At 33.5% G+C, this 27,502-nt stretch overlaps 3 protein-coding genes across 3 annotated transcripts; 1 reads left to right on the plus strand and 2 right to left on the minus strand.

The window, feature by feature from the left end:
• Positions 1-9,598: 9,598 nt before the first annotated feature.
• Positions 9,599-12,378, plus strand: LOC18052602 (protein kinase PINOID). Its single transcript, XM_006448895.2, has 2 exons — positions 9,599-10,562; positions 11,458-12,378. Exons 1-2 carry the CDS (start codon positions 9,982-9,984, stop codon positions 12,230-12,232), a joined length of 1,356 nt encoding a protein of 451 aa, XP_006448958.1. The 5' UTR covers positions 9,599-9,981; the 3' UTR covers positions 12,233-12,378.
• Positions 12,379-17,012: 4,634 nt separating this feature from the next.
• Positions 17,013-19,622, minus strand: LOC18052298 (F-box protein SKIP19). Its single transcript, XM_006448896.2, has 2 exons — positions 19,248-19,622; positions 17,013-17,905 (listed from the first exon to the last, which is right to left on the minus strand). Exons 1-2 carry the CDS (start codon positions 19,565-19,567, stop codon positions 17,296-17,298), a joined length of 930 nt encoding a protein of 309 aa, XP_006448959.1. The 5' UTR covers positions 19,568-19,622; the 3' UTR covers positions 17,013-17,295.
• A 1,883-nt stretch (positions 19,623-21,505) lies between these two features.
• LOC18052299 lies at positions 21,506-24,671 on the minus strand. The gene is made up of 7 exons (XM_006448899.2): positions 23,900-24,671; positions 23,061-23,608; positions 22,861-22,928; positions 22,618-22,671; positions 22,431-22,520; positions 22,071-22,247; positions 21,506-21,948 (listed from the first exon to the last, which is right to left on the minus strand). Exons 1-7 carry the CDS (start codon positions 24,388-24,390, stop codon positions 21,907-21,909), a joined length of 1,470 nt encoding a protein of 489 aa, XP_006448962.1. The 5' UTR covers positions 24,391-24,671; the 3' UTR covers positions 21,506-21,906.
• Positions 24,672-27,502: the final 2,831 nt, after the last annotated feature.

The raw sequence follows: 27,502 nt of genomic DNA on the forward strand, positions 1-27,502 counted from the left end.
ATAGACAGTGTGACAGACACTTGAGCAGCTAAGTAGTACCTTTGACAGAACTTTTATTACTCTCTCTACATATATATAATTGGTGAATTCTTTAATATTATTATTATTATCCTGAAGATTTCTTATTTTGTCCCAGGAAAAATAATAATAATATTGATACCATAACCATATTAAAACATAATCATGATGAATAGAATATAATATAATAAATTACCGGATTAATAAGCTGCTCGATCGCGTGCTTGTGAACATAAATGGACACACAAAAAAAAAAAAAAAAAAAACTTGTGTGTTGTGACATTCAAGTTTTGATCTACACACGGACATGGTTAATATTTATTTATTTATTTTTATTGATTGAGTGATTCTCTCACGTTTAGTTTATATTAAAATTTAAGAAGAAAATCATAATTCCATAAATTTATGTCACACGTTCAGTTGCTTATTTTATTATCGATGGCATTCTAGTAGCAGCAGCAACAATAATGATAACAGTATAAAAATAAAATAACAGTAAAAATAATAAGATATTGAGTCACGTTTTCTGACAAAAAAATAAAATAAAAAATTATTGTCTCACATTCAAGATTTGATCTAAGCATGGTCAGTCTTCATTTCTTTTCTTTTCTTTTCTTTTTTTTATTCTTATTAAATGATTCTCACATTTGTGGACATTAAAGTTTAATAAGAGAATTTATGTTGCAACCGTGATAAAATATAAAAGAGCAATAAATCAAAATTGGCTTCTCTTTGTGGCCGCTTTGACAATAATTTTCTGGTGATCCATGAATGGTCTTAGTGACGACGGTTCACAAGTTTTACAAATATTTACAGCATATAATAAAACGTAAATCCATCATTCAAGTTATATTTTAATTACCAGCGTAACGTTTGATCTTCATGTTAATAATCTATAATGGATGTTATTAATACGACATCAGGCGTTAAATTACCTTTGAATTGAAGGGTCTTCAACCAATGAAATACTTGGTTGTGTTCTTTTAAAATGCTTATAAATGGAAAAAAAATTTTAAAAAAAAAGAATGTTTGAAATTATCTTTGTAATAAAGACTTATTAAGGAGGGACATTCATCACGAACTATATTTATTTTATGCTTATTGATTCTTCTACTTGAACATATTTGAACAGCGTTTATGTATTTCTCAAAAATCATTTTTGTGCATGGGGAGGATTTTCAGAAATCTTGAAAATATAAAGAGAATAAAGGAGCATTTAGGAATATTGAGATTGTGAGCCTTAAGCCCATATTATGCCCAAACTCATCCAAACACATGATTCCCAAACGAGTTGGACTATTGGCACCCCTCTCATCTCCACATAAAACCCCCTTCTTAGTTATATTCACTTTATTTCCGAAAATGTCTCTTTTTTTAGATTTACTTTTCTAAATTCTCAATTTTCATTTGATTTGTTTTATTGTTAAAACTCAAAGTATTATTGTGTTATTTTTTTTAATTATTTTCAATTCTATTGTTAATCTACACACAAATTAAAAAGTTATATGGGTGATAAATTTTTTAGTGTTAATCATTGGTTGAAATAACACATATTTCAAATTATAATTTAAAAGTAATTTTAAGTATAAAAATATTTAATCAATAAGAAATCAAAAGAGAACAATAGATTATTTTAAATTTATACAATTTGTTTTAGTTAGATAGGACGTAACATATAGAATTTTTTTTTAAAAAAAAAGATTGATTATGAATTAAGTAATTTGCTTGAAAAAAAAACTATATGTGTTTAATTTTTAATTATCTTTAATTGTAATTTTATTTAAAGTGGGATTTTGTAAGAATAATGTAGGGGTGCCAATAGCTCCACTCTTCCCAAACCCTCTTCAGGCCCAACAAATTCCAATCCAGCATACAAACAGTTTTCGCCTACGTTAACTTTGATTCATGAGCCCATATTTAAAATACATACTTAGGGAGGAAAAACAAAAAATAATCAAAGATTAATCTAACAATATTTTTTTTCCCTAACAGAATTGAAATTCCATTAAGATCACTACAAATTATTATTCTGTTACGATATACAGCTAAAGACTTTATTATAGCATCAATTTGATTAAATCATTATATTTTGATACTGAAAATCAGGGAGAAAACTAAGTGCACTTAGAAAAGGGAAAAAAAAAATATTTCAAGTTAATTCAAAATCAATATTCTACTTTTATATATATTTACCGGCTGTCAACACAAAGCAAGTGTTAGAAGAGGCCCCGTGAAACCAATCCATGGATATGTCACGTGTCACTCCTCTCTTTCACAAATTGCTTTGCCTTTCGGCAATCACACTTCTAATTGGGGCGCTTTTTAACAACTAACAAGCAGCTCAAAGTACCAAAATTAAGCCCCGGTTGTGCAAGCCAAGCATCCGACCACCAACCCTTGAGTACTTTTCTGCTACTTCTTTATTAACGTCCCTTAAATTTATTAGCCATGTGGCCTTAATTAATTTCTGTCAATTGTTGCCCCTTTCATTCTCATAGTCATAATTAATTAGTAGAGATATCTCTGTTTAATTGAGTTTTAACTTTCCATTCACTCCTCCACAAATTTCTTTTGTTTCATTTCCTGAAAAGTTTTACGCACACACTTATCACATTCCAACATCTTATTATTTCTTAATTCAAGATTACTGGAATGGAATGAACTGCAAATTACGCACATGCATCAATATCGAATTGGATCGAGTTTACTGAATACCCATGAATTCCAAAAATTATTATTATGGAATTCGTTCAAAGATTGTGCATCTCAGTTGCTTTCAAATCGGACCCAAACTGTAAATTTAGCAGTAAAATATTATTGAGATTGTTTAACAAAATGCAGATATTATGACGTTGCCATGTTGGATTAATGCTGTTAAGACATTTTATAAAAAGATTTGATTTGCATGTCTCTTTGCTTCCGGATGTGAATATTTTCATCAATAATCTCAGTGATTCTCTTATTTGTCCCAGAAATCTCAGTCAAAGTTCTTCTTCTTATTTATTTATTTTTTAAAGGGAAAAAAAAGACATTAAGATGGTTTTATAAAACAATTACCCGTTTGGCTTTCTATATGGCTCCTAATTAAAAGAAATCTCGATTGAGTTTGCTTTTTCATTCTCTTTCTATTGCCTTAGGGCTTACTCAATCTTTCCATATAAAGAAAATTCGTGCAACATGCAGCAACAAGATCAAAATGCGATCATCCTTTTTATATCTACAACAAAATCCCATGTCATATAAAACAAAACAAAATGCAAAAAAAAAAAATCCTACAAATTAGGAGCCAGCTGCCAGCGCTTCAAGTAAAATTTAAGAGGAAATAAGCTTTTTTTAAGATTTAAATATGCTTTTGTTGATACGATCACGTTGTTAATTGCCAAGGTTTAATTTGCCCAGTTGATTTTAGGTTACCCTACGTACGTATCTCTTTGGCTTTAGCCATATAATTACTTTTAAAAAAAAAGTGTGTGTATCACAATTTAACGTAATCATTCTATTAATATAATCAATGTCACTTGCGAATTAAGATAAATATATGTTTCTTGATAGAGCCAAAAGAAAGAGTTTTGGCAACAGTGCTCGAGGAAAATCACAAGGCATCCTCTTCTTCTTCTTCTTCTTCTTCTTTTTGAAAATATGTACTGTAGAGTCATTCAAAATGCTTTTATGTTTATTTAACTGTCTGTAATTGATTCTTTTTTTTGGGGAAAAAAACTAATTAAAATAACAAAAATGTTCTCTAAATGATAAAAAAAAAATGAAGTCAAAGTATCTTCTTAAGAGCGTTTAATTCGATCTTATAAGTATTTTCATTCAAAAAAAATTTGTACATAGAATTATAGTGTCCAACTGATAGATATGACAACTTTAATATCTTCATAATTTTCAAGTTTCTTTATTTCATACACCGATTCATAGTCATACAAAGTAAATTTAAAATGTACAATGAAATACGAACTTAGCACTTGCAATAAAAAAAAAGTGAGAGAGACTGTATCAATATAATTTTTTTTTTTTCATTTTGTCATTGTGCCTGTTCGATTTTTTTTTTTTAAATTTAATTTTTTAAATAGTACCAAACCCATCACAAATTTTGACTTGCCCGACTAATGATAATTATAAGGTAAAATTTAAATCAATATGATGGTGGGACAGAATCCAGCAGTTAGATGTGCAGCCACTAATATTATTGTAACTATAAAATCAGGCAGACATAGAGGCAATCTAAACAGCTTGTGCTACCAAGAAAGAGGAACTCGGATTCCTTATTTTTTTTTGAATTTTTGATTCCCCATAATTTTTCTATTTTGGGGTTTATTTGATACAGTCACTTTGTTTTTATTTTATCGAAGTTTGTTGACTTTTTGTAGCGATATTAATTTAATTCAGTACAAGTTTGTAAATACTATAATGGCCAATGTTAAATTATTTAATGGCATGAGTTTCAACTAACACGGCTTTAACTTAAATTTATCTAAGTTTTGAGGATTTTGTCTAAATGACATATTTTGTCACGTTGTCGGCCTAACAACCCAGCGGGAATATGGCGGGTTGTTTCGATCTCGTGCATCTTTCTTACGATACATACTTCCTTGGAATTATCATATTTTTCCATTATTTTGGGTTAATTGCTTAATTATATGTTAAATAATTGCAACGATATTTCTCTTACTCTTGCTCCCAATCATATGTTTGTTTTGTGATTATACACTATAATTTAGACTAGAAGTGAGGAGCAATTGTGACTGTTAATATACAGATGAGTGACAATATTCACACTAATGTTATTGTGCACTTAATTATTACATAGGAAATTATTATTGCACCATTTTTATTTTGCCTTATGTTCATCCAACTACTACAAAATTTTAATATGTATTTTGCACCATATTTCTTTTCACATTTGTATCAACTAGCCACTTTTGCATTAACACTATTAAATAATTTTAATAAAATGATAATTTTACCCCCAAATAAATTAAAAGGCCATTTTATTTTATAAAAACTTTAAAAAATAAACAAATAATGATAAAAATATCCCTAAATTTAATAAAAATAAATCCCAAAATTAGAATTTTTATTTTTAATAAAAAATATTTTAATATAAAATTATAATTATAAAAATAATTACAAAATTTTGGGATTTAATAAAAATCCCCTAAATTATTAAAATTTTAGGATTTATTCTTCTAAGAAATCAATTCAGTTATTTTAATAAAATTTTACAAAATTATAATTTTTTAATAAATAAATTCATTTATTTTTATTAAAATTTTGTAAAATTATAATTTTTAATAAAAATAATTATTAAAATTTTGTAGAATTTAAATTTAGTAAAAATCAGTTGAGCACCTCTATTTGAGATTTATTTTTTTATTAAATTTAGGGATATTTTTATGATTATAATTTTTAATTTTAAAAGTTTTTATAAGATAAAGTAGTCTTTTAATTTATTTGGGGGTAAAATTATCATTTTATTAAAATTATTCAACAGTGTTAATGTAAAAGTGACTAGTTGATAAAAATGTGAAAAGAAATGTGATGCAAAGTACATGTTAAAATTTTATAGTGATTAGATAAATATGAAGTAAATTAAAGGTGGTGCAATGATAATTTCTCTTATTACATAAATGTTAATTTAGGATTTCAATATGATTTTGTGTCCAGAGGAATGCTTTTTTTTAAAAAAAAAAAAAAATAGTGTCTCATTGTACTAGTAATAATATGTGGTCCCAGAAGATATAATTTTCAACGTCGACAGTAACACATTTAGTCCACAATTATTGTTGACAACAACGATTGATCTACATTATTGTCATTAATTCGATCGATATTTAATAAAAGAGAAATACGACAATATGTCCAAAAAAAAAAAAAAAACACAAATGACACCGAATTAGACTTTGGCCCACAAGAGATATCCCCAAATGGGTTTACCAAATTTGCAGCTTCTTGTTAGCATGTGCCTTCGTGATTAACCATATGTTTAATCACCAAAATTCATGGTTTAGAATTTTGGGCCCTAATCTTCTCTCTCTCTCTCTCTCTCTCTTTAATTTTTTGATTTTCTGGTCTAATATGATTGATTTGGCTAGCAGAATTATTGGCCTTAGGTTCAATAGCAATACCAACATGACATGATTGATGGTTTATTTCTGTATAGCTTATAAGCTACTTTGTCTCCAACTTCATTTATACCACATTCTTTTTGGTGCTGAAAATATGATTGCCGCCACAAGATTTTATGATTATTTTTGTATTTTTCATTTGATATTTAAAATTAATATAGAAATGTAGTTTAGATGTGATTAACACATCTTCTCATGTCGCCCGATTCATCAGAGTAAGGAAAATTGAATCGTGGTTTGTGTCTAAACACGGTCGAGCAATTATTGTGTATTTAATTTTATAGCTAATTTAACTATTAATTTTAATTACCGCTGCGATTATCGTACTAAAATCAAGTAGATTTAGAATGAAAATTCAGCATAAATCAGACTTAACAAAATTGAAATAATAAATTATTAAATATCACATTGAAGTATCAACAAAAAGTCACTGGCTAGAATCGTTATATGAATTGACCGTCATACATTTATTATAATAAGGTTTTGTTTGGGATTGAGATACTGTAGTTTTTGAGGTACAACTGTTATGAAACAAAAGTTAATAATTTGTAGTAAATATAAATTTTAAATAATAATTTTAATAAAATTATTAAAGATATAAGATATTTTCAATCGTACAAGTGAAAAATCATATTAATATAGTTTTCAAGTTATAACAGTTAGTGTTTACTAAATACTTTGGTATTATAATTTTTAAACTACGCTAGACAACCTCAATTCTAAACGTACTTTAAGTGAATAAAAAGACAAAGTAAGATGTGATTGTTTAAATAACAAAAAGTTGCCACGAGGCCGAGGATGTGGGGGGTTGTTTCTTCAACAAAGTTGAGTCTAAATTTTCGAATTCTCATAGGTCAAAATATTTCTTCTTTCGAAGCATTCTCAAAAGCAAGTGAGAGTATATTTTTGAGCTAATCTCGTAGATCTTTGTGTTAAACAATAAATCCAATATTGTAATATATGTAGATTATGACCAATTTTAAAAATAACAACAACAAAGAAAGGTTTGGTTCCATATTCAAATTTGGCATTTAACATCACATGCAATCCAAACAAGACCCATCAATTTGTGGGACGGGCGTTCGGCTTCCCCCTTTGCAGAAATATGTCATGGCTCAAATGACGCAACAATAGAGCCACTTGGTGCACTTTTTGTTGGCCTTTCGCATGGCAACAATCTGTTTCTAAAAGTATCAGAGGGCCCGTTTGGCATCAAATTTCCAATTATATCTTCTGCGTCTGCTTTCACAATATCGAAATGAGCATGAAACGATCCAAAATCGCTTCGAACTCTTGTTTAGGGACTGTTGTTTTCATCGGGACGCTATCATTTTTGCTTCCAGCTCTGCTGACATGTCATGCTTTCCCGGTTTTATCTGGCCATGTGGGTTTTAATATCAATCTAATCTGTCCACTTTCTATTGGCTCCATCGCTTTCGTTTTGATAATTTTATTTTATTTTTTGAATCTGTTAATGATAATTTATAACTAAATAAATCCAGCTTATTAATCTATCTCACACAAAGTATGATAAATTGAATGTCATGAATTTTTAGAAACAAAAACTAAATGAGTGATTCTCATCAGCCAATTAATGAATGCACTAAGGTCCAAGGTCATAACTAGTGGTGAATTCAAATTTCTTTTCACAAATGCGAGTAAGGTCGTTTTTTTTTTTTTAATTACATGAGACTATTACTCATGATACAACATATTACATGATATTATAATTGATATTTACAATTACATAATAATTGGAACTAGTTTACATTAACTCTTAAACAACACAGCCCAAATTTAACCCTCTCTAATATTCGAAGGACTTCAACCTTCACTCAAGAGATGAGGAAGGAAATTTAAATTAAACCTCCACAATACTTCCGTGAGAGTTCGAACCACTTCTCTCGCAAATGTGAGGGAGTGGCTCCAGACACTGGGCTAAGACCCAATGGTTAAGGTCGCTTTTAATTGGTATAGATTTCAGAGCTATATATGCTAAATAGACCTCGAAAATGTATAATAAATATCGATTGCATTATATGTATCTTACATGAACTCAAAATTAATTTTTTTTTTTGTATAACTTAGTTGTTGATTGTGAAGTAATTAGAAAATTACGAGAGATTATTTTTATTAGAAGATCATGGGAGGTTACTTTTAAGTCATCTGTGTGGTTTCAAACAAACTAACTTAAGCAGCTGCCTGTTGAGGTAACTACTGAATAAGCCAAAGGCAGCTGCCACCAGGCAACTTCGTGTACCGTGGTGAAAAATGAGGCTGTGTCTGGAATCTGCAACAGCATCGGCACATTAGGCTCAAGACAGTTACTGGCTAGCCTATGTGTGAGCGTGTGCGCGCCAGCTCCTGCTGCTGTCTCTTCAATTTAATATTTATACATTAATGATCAAAACATAATTGTGATTCTATTAGCGACCCTTCTTGGTTTTTTCTTGAGGGTTTCTATAATAAAGTCAAAATCCTCGTAAACATGTGTGTTTGTGTTGTTTATTTTCTCGGTGTAGAACTGTAGATTACAAAAATTTCAAATATTTTGCACATAAAATGTGAATTTGAGAATTGATAAGATAACTGAGCTCATAAAGTCATTATCATACAGTATTTTTACTGTTGCGTAATTTCATTACTGTGCTAGAATTTATACTTTGTAGGGTGCGGAATCCAGATAAATTCGTGCCTATAAATTGAGCTACGTTTGCCCAAAATCTTCCACTCGTTGTTTAAACTTCCGCATAATGACATTTTTGCCATCCCATCTAACTTAAAAGGCAAAATGCCTATTTTCGTTCACATTTGGTACTCCTGCTCCTGGCTTACCATATGATTCAACACAGAAGAATGTATAGATTGTACTAAAAAATAATAATGAACAATCATATCCTATCCAATATGAAAACGAAGAAAAATAATAATCATACCAAAATTGTTATCAACCGTTCATATAAACTCATTGGAAAATGGGGCGTCTCCTTATTTACATTGACTAGTAAAAGACAAAAAAAAGTCAAATGCCTGCAGAAGAAAAAAAGCTTCACACACTACACAGTCCTGCAAAGAAACAGTAAAACCACACGCGGTGCCGGTGTAGAATTCCAAAGCGTTTTCCACTTTTTTAGCCCAAGGTGAGATTTCATTTATTAAAAGCTGAGAAGAAGCAATCTCAGCTCGGCCACGTGAGGCCGTCCGCACGTGCCGGTTACTCACGTCATCAAACGGCTGGATAGTTAGTAGCTCCTCTATTCTACTGATCTATTCTACCACTATTCTTCTACCCTGTAACTGCGAGATGGAATAGTACTACGACTATCAACAAAGACTATTTTACCCTTCACGGACCTTGCCCTAATTACCTCCGTACACCTCAGCATAAATAAACGCAACCACCGTCTCATTTTCCACTCTCTTTCTCTCTCTCAAACCAAACCAAACCAAAGTAACAGGTTACAAATTTAAAGAAACCAGGGGAACACTTCTCGCTCTGCCTTTTCTACAGTGCTTAGCGTACGGACTGGTTTTGCTCAGAGCTCTCTTAAAGCCTGCTACGTTCAAAATCTGCATTCATAATTTCATATCATCTCGTTGATTCTCCATTAATTAATACCCTCCAGCTAGCTAGCTTGCTTCGTTTCCCTTGCGCAATATCTTTGACTTCAAACCTGATATATTCTTCTCCCATCTTCGATCGTTCATGCACTCTGACCAAACACAACTTTGATCTTTGCCGTTTTAAGTATCCGATTCGATTATTCCTCTCTTTTTGACGACAAATAATATATACTCGATAACCTCCCTACCGAAAGAGAGACGTGGTAAAATGTTAATAGACTCGGATTTTGAGCCACCCAGTGACGCGACAACTAGAACAACGTCAACAGCAAATTCAAGCTCAATGAGCAGTGAAAGCTGTAGCAGTTTCAGTCGTCTTTCTTTTGAACTTCCCACTTCTAAATCTTCTCCGGAAAACCTCTCCCTGAAGCCTCACCGCTCCTCCGACTTCGCTTACTCCGCAATCCGCTCTGCTACTTTCGGCCGAAAAACCGGCCTCACCTTCCGAGACTTTGACCTCCACCGCCGTATCGGTGCTGGGGACATCGGGACCGTTTACCTCTGCAGTCTCAACAACAAGTACCGTCAAGACCGTGGCCACGAGCCGTGTTGTTTGTATGCCATGAAAGTTGTGAACAAAGAGGTGTTGGAGAAGAAGAAGAAGGTGCATAGAGCTGAAATGGAGAAGAAGATCTTGAAGATGTTGGATCACCCTTTTTTGCCCACTTTGTATGCTGAATTTGAAGCCTCCAATTTCTCTTGTATTGTTATGGAGTTTTGTTCGGGTGGTGACTTGCATTCTTTGAGACATAAACAGCCTCATAAGCGCTTCTCTTTGACTTCTGCTAGGTACATTTTCTTTTAGCCTTTTAGTTTCTTTTGTTTGGTTTTCTTATTTTTGTCAAAAATGATGATCCGTTTATTATGAAAGCATGAAAAAAAAATCAAAAGTTGCAGCCTTTTCAAGTTCTGCATAATACCTTTTGAAAGAAAAAAAAAAAGAAACTTTTTTGCATGTTTTGATTCTGGGTATTTTGTTTTCCAATTTATTTTATTTTATTTTTTGGTTTTTGATAAGGGGTGTTTTGTTTTCTTGTATTACAGAGCAGTATGGTATTGTTCTTATCATGTCTGCTTTATTAGCTCTGTTAAGTCATCTTCAGTGGAAATATTAATTAATAAACTTTTGTCTTGTGTTTCAGAGGGCTTCGTTAATTGGGTCATTGAAAATCGCATTTTTATATCATCCCAGTTCTTCTCAAATTCATACACAGCTCAAATTTTTTCTCTTTAGCCGCAAATTTCAGTTATTTGAAAATTTCCCATTTGTGGAATAATTGATTGACTTTACCCTAGTTTAACTTCGAAGATACATTTTATTTTATCTCATCCAAACATATTTTGACCTTTATCACGCAAGACATGAGAAAATTTTCATTTTCTCGAGGACTTTACGCGTGTTTTTTCCCGAGAAAGTTGTCCGTTTTTTTTCGATTTTCTATCCATCTGCTGAAGGAAAAATAGAAAAATAATATTTGGCTATTAACAAAATATTATCATGATAAAAACAACGACATTGTTGTGTGTTACAGTAATATTATAGAATTAACAATATCCTTTTTTTTTTTTCTTAACGGTGTCTTGATGGTGTTAAATTTCAGTGCTTGGCAAAAAAATAAAAATAAAAATAAAAAATAAAAAATAAAAACCGTTAACAAATTGTCATCTCATTTGCTATTTACAGGTTTTATGCCGCTGAGGTTTTGGTTGCTCTAGAGTACCTACACATGCTGGGAATAATCTACAGGGACTTGAAACCCGAGAACGTTTTGGTGAGATCGGACGGTCACATCATGCTCTCAGATTTTGACCTCTCTTTATGCTCAAATGCGATCCCTGCCGTTGAATCTCCATCTTCCTCTCCAGGAGCCGCATCTCCACGCTCCCAAACATATACTCGCCAATACTCTACACGCTTGTCTCGCTTTCTGAACCGGTTTTTCGGGTCTAAAAAAATCCAAACTTTGACTCCTAATCGGCTCTTCGTTGCCGAGCCGGTCGCTGCCCGGTCCTGCTCTTTTGTCGGCACCCATGAATATGTTTCCCCTGAGGTTGCTTCGGGTGGGTCCCACGGTAATGCCGTTGATTGGTGGGCTTTTGGAATTTTTATCTACGAGATGATCTACGGCCGTACGCCTTTCGCCGCTCCATCAAATGGAAGCACACTGCGTAACATAGTGAAGAAGCCCTTAACATTTCCTACTCAGTCGCCCTCTTCGATGTTTGAGTCCCACGCGCGGGACTTGATCTCCGGTTTGTTGAACAAGGATCCGAGCAATAGACTCGGGTCGAAGCGCGGCGCTGCTGATGTCAAAACGCACCCGTTCTTCAAAGGTCTTAATTTCGCTCTTATAAGATCGCTGACGCCTCCCGAGATTCCGGGCATGAGAAGGCAAAAAACGATGCCGTTTCCAGAACAAAAGATTAAAACGCAGTCAACGGCATTTGATTACTTTTGAAGTGGGGTAGGAAAATAAATGGGGATTAGTGCAATGTTTTGAGTGAGGCACTGCCAGATTTTGTCCCTAGCGGGTGATTAATGTGTATATCTGTCACTAGCTATTTACGTAAATATAGTATGCCAGAGTTGAAAGAAATAGTTAGAAACGATAGAATAATAAACACATAAATATGTTTACTTGTTCATTCCTTTTTTTTTTTTTTAATTTTTTCCTCATAATTAATTTATAGGTTTAGTCTAGAATACAACACAAATATTGCATCCTACATTTTATTTAAGGTAACATCACCAGATGTGTTAACATTGAATAAGAAATTAACTGATTCGCATAATGACTGTTGATTAGTAGAATACAAACACTTAAACAACGATAGAAAGCTTTAATTAGTGTTCTGGAAACTCTAGTGGAGTAGGTTTTTTGGCGATCACGGGGGCAGGTTAAAATCCCCTCAAATTCAGTACTCTTTTGACCTAAACTTGATCTTATTAATTAATTATCCTCCTTCTAACTGCAGAGCTTACCACTCTTATTAACTTTAAGTTTTATCTCGGTCCCACTATTTTTCGCCATTCGGTCGGCCACGACTATGAGCGCATCACGTGGGACACATCAACGGCTCAGATTTTTCTCTTGACTCCCCATTTTCGTTAATTGTTTTTAATCAAGTTTAAATCATTGGATGATAATAATTTAGTTTGAACACCAAAAGCCGAACCCAGAGGGCGTGTGAAAGAAAAGCGAGATTTGCAGCTGCCGAGGTTCGGGAAAAAGAAGGTAGAGAGACACATTCCCCTGTTACGCTCACTTTATTTTGCTAAACCCACGGTACAATTAAAAAGGCGCGTTTAAGAAAGTTACTGTTGATATGCAATCCGTGTCCACGCTAATGAAATATCGTGACAGCCACGGACCAATGAATCGGCGCGTGCTGGAAGTGTTAGTCGTGTACGGTTGTTATGAAAGCGAGCATATAATTGGACAACACATGGGACTGTCCATGTGATGGGCTGCCAAAGAATCAGGGGTAACAGATAACTTAAAAGCAGTTGTCCCCAGTTTTGTCCAGGCCTGGCCCCACGCTAACCCAACATTGGGCTAACGAATGGCTGTCCCCACGGACCCCACTCTTCCCTATCACATCCACCCACGTGGCGTTACATTCTTCAATCACATTGTATTCTAATGTGGAAAATGACCCTTTCTCTCTCAAGTTGTGGTGTGTGTGTTTGAGATTATTTTGTCCCAAAGTGCATTAATGTTCGTATTCCCGTTAACAAAAATTGCTAACTAGTATTTGTCAAAATCTGTTGAAAATGAAATTTTCTTTTCTATGAGTGATAGAAGTTAGTTGTACAATTTTTATTCTTACTATTTCAAGAAAAAAATTATTTTTTTCTTTTAAAAAAAAGGAACACAATTTAAGTAATAAAAATATTAATGTGGTTGGTTTAGCTTGTAAAATTTGGCTGGACTGAGGAAAATAATGTATTAGATTAGATATCAAGGGCTTTTGTGACATACATTTTAACAATTTTATAAACCGCACCTAGACCAAAATTTTTAATTTTAATTTAATTTAATTTTTTTACGTAATTAATGTCGATACAGTCAACGATGGAATTAGCATGGGACAAGAATGGACACCTGCCCTCGCTTGATTAACAAATTCTCAGAATTGCATCCATTATTTTAAGCTTCTACCTCGGTCAACTTAATTAAAATGTCTAATAAAAGTTTGAAAATTTTAAACGTCTTCTATTTGAAATGTCCCATGAGTTGAAAATTAGTGATTACTTATATTAAGGGTGCGTTTGGAATTGAGGTTGGGAGCACTAAAGTGTTTGGTAAACACTAACTGCTATAACTTATAAGCTATGTTGATATGATTTTTCACTTGTATAATGAAAATTTTATTATATCTTTAACAATTTTATAAAAATTATTATTTAAAATTTATATTTACTACATATTATTAACTTTTATTTAATAGTTTTAGTTTTTTTTTTTTCACAGCAGCTGTAACTTAAAAGTTATAGCACCTCAATCTCAATCGGACGTAAGTTCATTGTTTTTTTTTTTTTTGAATACTGTTTATAAAGGACTGTATTACACACAGATTCTACAATTGGGACCTTCATCGTGGCATGTACTCCTCTGAAGCGCTGCCCAAATTCTTCAAACCCTCTCAAATATTCGAGGGCTGTCCACTCTACTCACATTTCGTGAGGAATAAACTGGCTCCACTCAATTATGTGATAATTGAGGAAGGATTGTAAATAAGCCCCATAAATACTTTTATGGAGGCTCGAACCCTTGCACTCATTATTCTAAGTGCAAGGACTCTCCCACTGGACCAAAGGCCCATTGGTGACGTAAGTTCATTGTTAAATTGTTATTTATGAACTAAATTTTGAACTCTGTCCCTGCAGGGAGTTCAATAATTTAAAGTACTACACGATACATTTAAGGTTTGAAATGCACTTCTATTATTTTGTATTTACATAATACTCAAAGGATTTTCCTCTTTTTTTTCTCCGGAGAAAAAGCGACTTCATTGAAAAAAAAAAAGGAAAAAAGAAAAGAAGCTAGAAATAGTTAGTTCCATATTAAATATGACCCACCATTGGAACATGGCTTGTCCATCATACATCAATCATCAAGTCTGTTGCAAAAAGTAGAGATGAGAAGTACTTATAAAGCTTCAATAATTGAAATTTGATTTCAAAATAATAATTCAAATTTACACTAAAAGTTCAACAAGATGACGGTGAGGATTTGAAAGAAGAAGAAAAAAAGGCTAGGCTTGAACTTGAAATGACAAAAGAGAGAATAAACAAATGACTTCTCTTCATTGATTATTGTGATGTATATATTCCACTGCATTAAAATATCATCACTGATGTGAATATAAATTTAAGGTAGATATATAGAGAGAAGGGTTTATGTTTAATTGTCTTTTTCTCAATTGGCAAAGCCAATGTAAAAATATCAGAAAATTAGACTAAATTAAATATATTCGCGGGTAATAGAGATTAGGGCATGGATTTTCTTTGGGTTAGGCAGATGCTGCAATGGGGCCAACTAGGACGATCCACTCAATTAATTAATTAATTAATTTTGGTTTTCACTTTGCTCTTAACAAGACAAAATTAAAAAACTCTTTTTAGAAGATTGCTTATCGAACTTAAACTCTAATTTTTTAATATGAAATTTTGTTGGGTAAAGAGCTAAGCAATAAACAATGCTTTGGAGACAACATTGGAGAGAATTGAGTTGATAGTAAGAATTGAAAACGCCAGCTGAGATTTGATTGTGCAAGACACAATGCCAGCTACCTCTCGTTATGTACTGCTTGAGGTGTTTGGGCGTTTGAAATTGCTTTTACGAAGTTAAAAATTGATTTCGAAAAATTAAAAATTAATTTTAAATATTTAAAAATATTTTACTAAAGTTACTTTATCTTATAGCAGATATTAAAAAAGTAATGAATGAGTAATTTTTTTAAAATTTAATTTTAAGAGTCAATTTTATACTTAAGGTCTATTTGACATTATTTTTAAAAAGTTCAAAAATATCTTAAAAAGTTAAATTTTAATTTTAATTTTTAATAATTTTTTTTAACAATAACTTTTCAAATATATCCTCGTATTTATTATAAATATTTAAAATTATTTTCATTAATTAAGAAATAAAATTATTAGGTTTAATGAGATTATTATTATTATATAAATGATTGAAATATCCATTTTAACTTCTAATAACGAATATACCCACTATTGTACCTTCTCTCTAATGTCACCTCCTGCCTTCAATGTTTTCTCGTTTGCCAGACACCGATTACTTGTCTTCCTTCTTGTTGCAATACAATACAACAGTTACAAATGTCAACGAGATAATTTAACGTGGCAGCAGGTAAGAGGGGAGACGGTGTCAGAGGTTACATGCAGCTTGTAGAATCAGGGTCCGGCAAGTCGAGGAAGGATGACGGTGGGTGTGCGTCAGATTAGTGTCGGACAAATGGGTCTCAGATCACGTGAATTGTGCATGCAACGTAACTTGTGCCTAGAGAGATTATGTGCCTTAGTGTTACGTGGCCTACGCATGGTAGATTCTCAGTAAAATTAATTTACTGATAATTAAATAATTAACTATCATAGGGTTTGATAATGTGTAGTTGTAGGTCTGCCTCAAGGTGTTTCGGACCTATGACCTACCTGATAACGTCTTCGAGAATCCAGATCCACCGGCACTACCGGTCAATTCCGAGAATGGCGTAAATTGGTCGATGCACGAGTTGAGGGAATCATTTGTCCGTAAACTGACATCCAGGCCCCCTTCACTTTGTCTTAATTATTATTTGATCTCCATATTCTAAAATTATTATTTTTAATCCCGGCCTGCCTCTGACTGAAGACTGTTATTACAAGGAACCGAATAATGATGATATTTGCCCACCCAGTGAGAGAGTGACATATACATGACATGCTGGGAAACGAAGGACAACTCGAATCACAAACGAGTATCACAACGACACAGTTCTGCTCAAGCTAACACGCATAATGGGCTAATGGCCGGCCAGAGATGTGCTGCTTGCAAGTGTGAGCTTTCCGTTTTTATTTTTATTTTCTTTTGATTTATCCTCAGACCAAGCAGTAATTAAACCTAACAATAATAACCATCAACAGATTAATAATATTAATTCCCACAACTGAGCTAAACTATCACAAAGAGTAACAGCGAGGCTAGGGAATATACATCTCGGGGAGGAAAAAACTAATAATAAAAAACACACTTGACAGCTTCTTCAACATTCCATTTTATCAGGACGGCCTAGCATACTTTTGCAACAAACAAAATTACAATAATTCACACGTACTAGAGAGGGGGAATGCATAGAATAAAGCAGAGTCTTCAGTCTCATGTTTGACACACAAGGTAGAAAGCGAGCATAAAGTCATAACACAAACCAAGGAAATATTAGCGAATGACCATGGACAAACCAAGGGAGATGACACCAGTACTAACATCTCAACTCTCTCTTATTCTACCAAACTTGACCCCTAATCATTAAACAAATAGTCATAGTCAAAGTCATAGCCAAAGTCATAATCAGAGAACTCATAGTAATCATCTTCATCAGACACAAGCTCAATATCGGAAATACCAGATGGGTAATCTTCTACAGATGACCAACAAAAATCTTGAAAATCTGCACCGAATTCATAGTCATGGGTAGAGTCATTGGGATGTCGTAAATCTCTTATTCTCTCGGCACATATCTTCCCCAATTTCCCAACCAGATTGACATTGAAACACTGGCGCAGGTCAAGTGATTCAAGGTGAGGACAGCCATCAAGAATAGCCTGCAACCCCACATTTGTCAGCTCATTTCCAAATAACTGGAGATGACGCAATCCATGCATGTTTTCTGCTATAGCTTTCGCATCATCATCACACTCTATTTTTGGGCACCTGTGACCCCGGTTGTTCAATTTAAATGATCTCAGAAGTGGGCAAAGGCTCCCAACAGCTTCCAATGCTTCTTGTGATAATGAGCAGTATGAAAGTTCAAGCTCCTCGAGCAGTGGAAACCCTTTAATAGCTTCACAAAATCCTTGGTCTGAAATGTTATAACATGACACAAGTCTGAGATTCCTGAGATTCCTTGACCTGCCAACAGGATTTCAAAGAACTTGATATAGGAAACCAGCAATAGTAAAAATAATCACAACCATTTGATAGGATTCATTTGTCATTATAGTTACTACTAGATCAAAGATGATGTTTCTACACATTTGAGAAGAATATTAGAGAAAAGATCTCTCGGAAGTTAAGCGTGTCATGGAACCCTGGGATTCTACTATTTAATATGTCCAATCATTTATAAGGTGTTTGGCCTTCTAGTTTCAATAGAAAGATAGAAGATTAATTTAGACGATATGGAAAAAAAAAAATCCCTCAATGTATAATTTGAGGGCCTTTTCTGAACCAAGCTGTCACAATTCCATCAAATATACAAATAAATATTCCCTTTGCTAATTGTTAATTGCACCCTATCATCCATGCATCTGACTTACGGGGTCACCATTCTCAAACAAAAATAAAGAATTGTATAAGTTACAATGTGCATCATGTTCGATCAATGCAAATTAACAAACATAATAGGATTTTTCCAATATTCTTTACCAAAGAAAAATGTACAGCTACATTGTTCTAATACTGTCAGTCATTGAGCTGCATCAAAATGTTTTCCATTTGATAATCAAAACTAAATTCACCATCTTCCCAAAGTCATCACAAGCTACACTCATTCTCCCAACACTTGCCACAAACAAATGAATTTGTAAAAGAAACAGGGGAAAGTAAACGAAAAAGAACCATGCAGAATAGTTGCATTAGTAGAACATGCAACTACACCACATGACATTCATACCGATTTTAGGGTAATTAATCTATCATTTAAAGGATTGAATGCCTGCTTCACGTTTTCCTTCTTTATATTCTTTCTCGCTCATTCCTCTTTTTAATTTTCTTCATTAAATAAATCAGCAGTGTTACTTTTTATATCACCACTGACTGCAATATGTGTACTAACGTTACACATTATTATTCACTAAGACCTATTAATAAGAACTAATCATTTTAATACTCACAAAGAGACAATTAACTTAAAGCTATTCAAGTTTTCATCATCAAACAATTTCCATGTGAAGGCAAATTATATGTCAAAACCCATGAAATCCATTTGTCCATTTCGCAGGGCCATTAGAACATAATTTTACCAAGCATAGATGATTCACCGACCCAATAAACATTGCCACCTATAAATTTAATTCTATAAGCCAATCCCAAACAAATTGCTCCAATAAAATTTTTGAAGAAATCTCCAGTTTATGATGGATAAATGGGTGCCATCAATCAAACATATAAACAAACCCTAAAACCCTAGAATCATTTCCAATATATATTTATAAAAAAAAAATTGGATTTTTAAAAAAGGTTTTGACATTACCTATTAGCGATGTATTGGAGAAGCTCATCGGTACCGAAGTACTCGATATTGATGGAGAGCAATTGGCCGTTGCTACGGTCAACAGCGTGGCGGCACATCTTCTCCAAGTCATGGTCCATGTCCCACAAATCTCCTAAGTTGTGCATGTCGATGTTCCGCCACATGACGGGATCGTGGCAGATCCTCAGCCAAGAAGAGCACACACGCTGCGCGCTCGTCAGCACATCGATGGCGCCGATTTTTGATAGAATCGTTGACGTCACGTCCGCCGGCAACTGCGTCCAGTCGCATGATTCTTGCTCCGCCGTGCCTGTGCTCATTCTGCTAATGTTGCATCCTATCCTGAAACATAAAGCTTGAAAATGTACCAACCCTTGAAGGGTTATGTAATGTGTAAAGTGAAACGACACCGTGTTGTAAATTGCATGCCGTGTAAATTTGTACAACTTCAAAATTTAAAATGTAAGAATTCTAATTGGATTGAATTTGGAAACTGAGTTGGTTGAATAAATGATAGCATTTGTTAATTTTAACCAATTAATACAGAAAAATATTTCAAGTTTAATCATTTTCTAAGTATTGGCAATTGCATTTGATATGCTTAATAATAATAATAATAATTTGAAAAAGGATAAAGATATATTTTGCAAAATACGACAATTGTGAATTTTCATTTGTTTTTAATTTTTTATCTGAATTGATTGGATTCAATTTGACTGTACATACAGTAAGTGGACATTTAAGAGGATCATTATAAAGTTATTCAAATAAAATTTTACTATTTATTTAAAGAGTCACATCAATAAAAAAATTTCAAAAACTATTAAAATGATATTATCCTTTTCTCTTTTCAATATTGAAGAGAAAGAAATATTATTCTATTTGAAGAGTTTTTTCGAGTCTTTAATTTAGTGTTATATTAAATTTTTTATCTTATTATTTTTTAAGAGAAACAAGTGTTATAATTACTATTATTTTGGTAGACAAAAAAACATGATTAAAATAATATAAACTTATTTTTATTTGAATAATTTTTTGAGAGATGATTTATTTTTTTACTATATAGATAAGCAAACAAGTGTTTAAAGAGTTAAATTTAAAGAATTTTTCAGCGATGCTGTAATACAATGTATCATGTATGAGATTTAAGTAACATGAATATAGATTCTTTTAATATTAGAGTTGGACTAGTGGCACACCTCTAACATTCTCTTCAAACCCCTTTCTATATATATCATTTTTAATTCCTAAAATAACCCTTATTTGCTACATTTTCTTTGTAAACACCTGTATAGTACTTCTGGGAAATTTTTTAAAAAAAAACTTTTGTCAGGCGCTCTCTCTCTCCCCTTTTAGGATGGGCAAAAAAGCCCAAGCCCGGCCCAGCAGTCACACATGATGGCCTAGACAATGACTTAAAGAAAAAAGCTTGGACTAGGTTCGACCACTGTTTTTTTTTTTAAATAAATTTATAAATTAGAATAATATAATTAAAATTGAAAAGTAACTTTAAAAAACTTAAATTCTTAATTTATAAATTAATGATATTAAAAAAAACTAAAATTATGATATTAAACTCTCTTTTTTGTATTAATTAATTAAGAGCTTGTTTGATTAAAGAATCTAATATTAAAGAAAATTAAAGTTATGAGCTTTTATTTACTTTATTTATTATTTTACTTTGAAATATTCATTTTTTTTATTTATCTATGATTAAAATAAATTTTTGATTATTAATTTATTTTAAATTTACAATAATTTTAAAAAATAAATAAAGCTCGAGCCCCCTATGCTAAACTTAAAGTGGGATTGGGCTTAGGCTTGAAAAAGGCCGACCCAGTTCTACTTGTTTGCCATCCCTATCCCCTCCCCCATTTCAAATCATTTTCAAATTATTTCTGGATATAACATTCATGAATTTCTGATTTTTATTGCTATCTCTCTTAGTTTTTCTTAGTAGGTAATAACCTGAGTGAGTGTGTGTGTGTAAAGAGAAGTATATGCATATCCTTTAAAAAAAAATTGGCCTAAGTAAACAAACTTTATTAAATTATCTTCTCTACAAAAACTTAGTATATATTTAGATCAAATTTTTATTCTATGAAAATTCATTTTTTTAAATTTGTAGATTTAAAGGGCTTATAATAGAGAAAAAGACTAAGAAAACAACGTAGGTGCGTTTAAGTAGGTAACTTTTATGTTTAATGCAATTTAAAGTATAAAGGATAAATTTATAAATACGAAACAATGGGGTTTCGCAAGAGACAGAGGGGATGCCAATAGCGTCACTCTTAAATATTATCAGTGGAAACTAGCGATATCCAATTCCCAACATCTGTAGAAGTGATTTTTTGAGATGCTAAATTTATGATTGAAAAAATAACAGGGATCAGAACCGTAAGAATATCCAAGCCAAGTCAAAACTCAAAATTGCAGTCCCGCATTCACCCTTATTAATTACTTACATATCACTCCAAGAATTATCCGATAAGGAGTTGTATTGTACGTAGTCTTACAGGTATCTTGTGAAAATATCAAACAATCCATAATCCATAATTAAAGCTTATTTCACTTTCCGACTGTGTACCAAAAAGGATACTTGACGCTGAAGGTCCTCGTCAAGATTAAACCGAGTTACCAAAAGCTGCAAAATTCTTCACTAAAAGAAAACATCTTCCGAGATAAATGCGGACCATGCATCCTGCAGTCAAATAGCACACACAGAGCAAAATTTTCAATTGTGGTTTCACTGATCCCGTAAACTTCTCTTGAACTTACTTTTGTTAATTTGGGGAAAAAAGCGGGGCACAGAGCCAAATGTACCTGGAGGACGGAAAAGACCTTCTCTGCAACATATTTTTGTTGGGCTGTTGCTCCTCTTTGTTGTAATTTGTCCGGGTGAAGACACAGTCGCGCTTTTTGGTATGCCTTCTTCACATGTGAGCTTTCTATGAGGCTTGTCAGCGGGACTGAACACCACCCACTATTAGGCCACAGAACCTGAACCCAGGTTCCGAAAGTACATTTAGATATTCACCTTCATACCTCATATCATCATCATATGATCAAGCTCTCTTTTTGAGATGCATTTTATTATGGGATTCCCCTTAGGTGCAACTGTGGCACGGTGCCACTGTTGCACCGTAGCCTGATCCTTTATTATGACATCAATTAATGTCTTACATGATGTAGTGCTGAAAGCAGCAAGCGAATGTTGGTTTCTTTACCAGCTGACCACAATCTTATTTCTTCATCTAATAGCTCCGTTTCAATCTGTAAAATTTGACGAAAGAGCGCAGATGTATCAAGATTCGTGTATACATAATACATGATTTGTACTGGAACACATAGTAGCGCGTGATGAGCTTACATCGTCTTGTGATTGCTCTTTTCCTTCTTTAGCTGTCGGATTCGTTTTCTCTTCCTGCAAAGTAGAAGGGAAAACAAATCAAAGAATTGCCGACATTTTTGTTATGTCATCCCAAAGAAACCACAGATGCAATAACAAAGAAGAGCAAATGTATTACAAGATCACTAGCACCTAACTCAAATAAAAAGATGCATACAATTATCTTAAAGTTTCTGGGAAATGTTTTCACTTATTGGTACTTACCATTGGAGAATCCAAGGTTTCATGTCCTGCAGTTTGTGGATCTAAAAATTCGTTAGCATTAGGCCTTTCTGCAGAATATTGAAGCAAACAAAAAAGATGATTGTAAAAAAAGAAAAATGTCATTATCCTGTAATGAGAACTTCTTACTGGAAGTAAAATTATTCAGATCAAAACTATAAATCAGGGAAATAAAATACCACCTTCGTTGTCAGCAGCCAGCTCATGTTTTTCCTGTTGCGCAAGTGTAAAGGAACTCTGAGACTGAAACTTCTCCTTGGCCCATGCAATTGCTTCATCAATGGAAACTGCTTCCCCGGTTCCCTCTCTGTAGTCAGAATTGATCTCAATAACGTAAGAACTCATAACTTCATCCTCTTCTTGTTCCACTTCTTGTTCTTGCATTGCATTACCACTCTGCATAAAACTAGTTTTTGGCTCTGGCTCTTGACAGAGTGAGGATGCAGGGGATGAAGGGGAGTTGAGCTCTAGATCATCCACAGACACTTTAATGCTTCGGAACGAAGTGGGCTCGACACTAATGGTTTCTGGGGATGAAACACGTCGTGAGAATCCGTAGTGGGAGCTCCTGATGAAATTGTTGTAATTGGCATCATCTTCCTTGAGGTGATGATCATCATTGTACGAGGGGCGACTGCATTGAAAAGCCGGCATCGGCATGCCTTGTCTGTTAGGGTGATCATCCGGCATCATTGTTGTTGAGTTCCATCTGCACGGAACATTGATTGGCCTGTAGCAACCAAGAGATATAATATATTACGAAGCTAAAGATAGATTCTTAAATTCAATTATAAAACAAAGAAGGAATTTCCTGAAGATTTCTAAACTCTAATCAAACAAAAATAGCTATTTTTATTAGCTTCTTATTTTAAAGGATATTTTGAAAATGGGAGTCGAGAGACGAGGGAGGGTGAAAAATTTCTATCAAAATTACAATCTACTAATTAAAGCCAAACAACAAGGGCATAAACGTCAGACAAACAAAACTGAAACCAAAAACAGTTAAAAACCGGTACGGTACCTGAGCTTGGAAGTAAAAGAAGACAACGCCACGTCTTCACCGTCCGGCGGCCGGAGCGGACTCAGCTCCTCCGAACTCAACACGGACGAGGAATTGGACTTGGATTTGGGCTGCGACCGCTCCCGCGACTTGCGCCCATCGCCGGACGCAAACACGTCGCTGTAGAATCCCTCGCCCCGGGACGCAGGGATCCTGAAGGCAGGCAAGACACGGCCGGCCCTTCTGGTGGGAAACACGAATTCCGGAGACGGAATCCGAAAAACTTCGGAATAGAAGTTAGAGGAAGAAGAGGAGGTGGTGGTAGAAAAGTCAGCAGAGAATTTTCTAGCAAGGAGAGTCCGTGGTGGCCCGCCGAAGACGTCAGAGAAATCGTCAGGATCAAGAGCTGTGGAGGTAAAAGAGTGACGTGTAGCTGTAGCGGGTGTTTCTTCAGGCATAGATTTTCTAGCCTGCATTCCCAGTCCCATTCGCATTCGCCAAGACTCGTCCATGTAATGTTATATAGATTATCTGCTGATCAAATCTTTGATTTTAAGCTCTCTCTCTCTATATATATCAAAAGATGAATGCGTTTATAATTTTATGAATTTTATAATTATAATTATACAGCGAAAGGAAGGAAAGCGAGGTGGTGATGATGATGGTGATTATGAAGTTGGCTGTGCTGATCTGGAAAGAAGTTCATATGGTTGGATATAACATATCGGTGGCACTCAAGTCACGTCCCTACAAGAGTAAGCGTTGCTGTTATGTGTTTGATTTTTTGCTTTTGTTTTGGTATATTCATTTATTTATTTTCTGTTGCTTTTCTTTTTCTTTTCAATGTTATGTACACAAATATGGATGAATACACACGACCTGAGAAAATTAGCTGCTACCGCAATAAAAGGATGACCAGGGGTGCACGACTATCGACGTGTCAAGCTCTCATTGCGAACTGTATTGTAGGGCCCGCAAGCCCCCAATAAGAGCTTGACATGCTCACTATCACACTGTTCAATGCGTGCCTGATCATTCTCCCCTGTTATGTTATGAGCAAATCACTCAATTGCGGATTGGTTGTTAATAAATAAAAAAAATTAAATTTTATTCATATACTATTACTAAAAGACACATTATAGAAGATCTTTAAAAAATCAGGATCATATTCCCTGATCAATACCCTTTATAGTTTACATACATACAGGGAGAGAGAGAGAGAGAGAGAGTGCTAGCACTTCTAATCTTGCTTCATATCACACCCTATCCTTAGTTTTTGTTTCCGTTGAGCTAAAGTTGAGAGACTTTGCAAATGAAATAATTGTCATCTGTTCAACGTCAATGATTAATTGTGAAAAATGAGCTAATATGGGTCAGGGTAACCTTTGACAAGATGTTGTTCACTAGGAGAATATAATGATTGAAGTGGAAAAGAAAAGATTAACAAAGTAAATCAATTTTATGTCTTGTAATTTACTTCACCTTTTTACTCTGTTTTATGATTGATAATTGACTTCCATTTATTCGCTTTAATCTAATTCCTACTTCTATAGGATTAGCATGAGAAGTTTTCTTTATAGAGAATATAAGCTGGACGGGCTCTTTTACATTCATTTATAAGATGTGCTTTTGACACTATTGAATAGTTAAAAGTAGCACTTGATTGAAGATAGATAAAATAACTTTTAGAAATTACAAAGAACTATAGCAACACTTAGAAAGTGATTTTTTTGAAAATATTTTTCAAATACTTTCATATTGTACTAATTAGATTCATGCTAAATCTTCAAACAAGTACTTAATTATAAAATAGATGAGAACCAAGTTTAGTTTATTTTTTTGTTCTTCAACTCCAATAGGACCAATTTTTTTCTTTTTAATCTGAAAAGGAGTATATATTGGGAATTGTGCTGTGAAGCAAATAATCTGCTCGTATTCATGGAGATGGAAATAATGGAATTTGTTGTAGCAGTGAAATTAGTCGGCTCTTTAAAAAAGAAATAAAACAAAGTAAAAGAGATATCAAAAGGTTTGAGGCCGGTGAGTGAAAGGATGATTGATAACTCAGAAGCAGACAATGCATGCTTTAAGTTGATAATACGATCATCAAAAGCTTCATGCCTTGCTCCCTCTACTTTCTTTTCCAACAGGGAAAGATGGGGGCCAAAAAAAAAAATCCCACTTGCTGATTAAAGTATTAAATGTCGAAGATAATCCAAAACACACATTATTATATCAATAATCTTTTTGAGAATTTATAATCAAATCCAACAATTTTTGCCTGCTTCTTGCTTTGTCATGTGGTCCAGAACATCACTCAAAAGACAACGCATAAACTCTTCTGCAAAATGTGGTTAGGGAAGCGAACAAGCTTAATTAAAAAATATATATATATATATATATATGATTAAAGATAATCACTAAGAAAAAAACAGAGCAATCATTTCTTTTGGTGGCATTCAAATTAGTCAGCAGTGTCCATATGTTGCACTTTAATCTCTATTCGATTGGTAAAGCTTAAATCTGATGTTAATTAGTTGCTTGAACCAAAATTCAATTAATTATACCCAGTAGAAGCATAAAACTCTCAATAAAATATATGTTCCCGGCGAAATTACATTGTACCAACTGTACTCTCGGATAATTTTACCCATCAAAGGCCAATGAGCTAGCATATGCACTCTGTTTGCTGCTTTCAACATGAATTCTTTTGTCATATGAGAATATCAATCATTTCTTGATCAAATGCATACAGCGTACTTTTGAATTATTTTGAAATAATTGAGTTCATCATTTCAAAGCAAGAACCCAGTATCCATTAAAACAATGTAGCGAAGCCAGATGCATGCATTTTGTGTTTATCTGGAAAGCGGAAGTCTGACGCATGCAAGTAATGGAAACATGCATTTGAGCAGACGGTGCGAGAACCCAATACTATTATTTTCAATTGAAAACGACTCTAAATGGATGCAGTCGTAGATCAAGCGCAGATCTTGAGAGTATGGTGAAAATAAGTGAGTCGACACGTTCGCATAACACTAACAACAATCAGCCAAAAGTCATGCGATATTTTCTTTTTAATTTGTTTTTATCTTTTTGGTTGCCATATATGTGTACTTTCATTTGGTATTTAAGTTCCGCCAACAGCACAGTTGCTCCAAACGGACTATTAGTCGTTAGTTTTACTTGATCTTTAAGGACTGTAGAGTATTCTGCCCGTATTCTTTAGGTTTAAGTTTTATATGTAATCTACCCTACTGGTTAAAAGCTATCACCATCATCATCTTTAAGAAGTCTTGCGTATTGATTTCACAACTTAGTAGTTTTCGTGGGATGCGCTGATCTCTTGAAGCACCAGCATCTCAAAAAGTCTTAAGTTCCTTTGAATTTAACATATCTATCTTTGATTTTTCCTATTTTGTTCCACCTCTCATTACAGAGAGTTTGTGTCTGTATAAACGAAGTTCGTAGAATTTAGAATACTGATAAACTTTGCCCACACAAGGGTCAAGGAATGAAAACAACAATGGAGTTTCTTATACAAAGTTAGCTGCTCTTGACGGTATTAGACGTATATAGCCAGGGTTTAAATTAATAAATTGATCCTCGAGGAAAAGGCCTTTC

This window comes from Citrus clementina, unplaced genomic scaffold, assembly GCF_000493195.1.
Source record: "Citrus clementina cultivar Clemenules unplaced genomic scaffold, Citrus_clementina_v1.0 scaffold_2, whole genome shotgun sequence".
NCBI lineage: Eukaryota > Viridiplantae > Streptophyta > Magnoliopsida > Sapindales > Rutaceae > Citrus > Citrus x clementina.

Coding starts and splice junctions, on each gene's coding strand:
- LOC18052602 (XM_006448895.2), top strand. CDS start 9,982: ATGTTAATAGACTCGGATTTTGAGCCACCCAGTGACGCGACAACTAGA. Junction 10,563..11,457: donor TTCTCTTTGACTTCTGCTAG/GTACATTTTCTT, acceptor TGCTATTTACAG/GTTTTATGCCGCTGAGGTTT.
- LOC18052298 (XM_006448896.2), bottom strand. CDS start 19,567: ATGAGCACAGGCACGGCGGAGCAAGAATCATGCGACTGGACGCAGTTG. Junction 17,906..19,247: donor CTCCAATACATCGCTAATAG/GTAATGTCAAAA, acceptor TCCTGTTGGCAG/GTCAAGGAATCTCAGGAATC.
- LOC18052299 (XM_006448899.2), bottom strand. CDS start 24,390: ATGGACGAGTCTTGGCGAATGCGAATGGGACTGGGAATGCAGGCTAGA. Junction 22,521..22,617: donor AAGAGCAATCACAAGACGAT/GTAAGCTCATCA, acceptor CAAATTTTACAG/ATTGAAACGGAGCTATTAGA. Junction 21,949..22,070: donor AGGTCTTTTCCGTCCTCCAG/GTACATTTGGCT, acceptor ATTTGACTGCAG/GATGCATGGTCCGCATTTAT.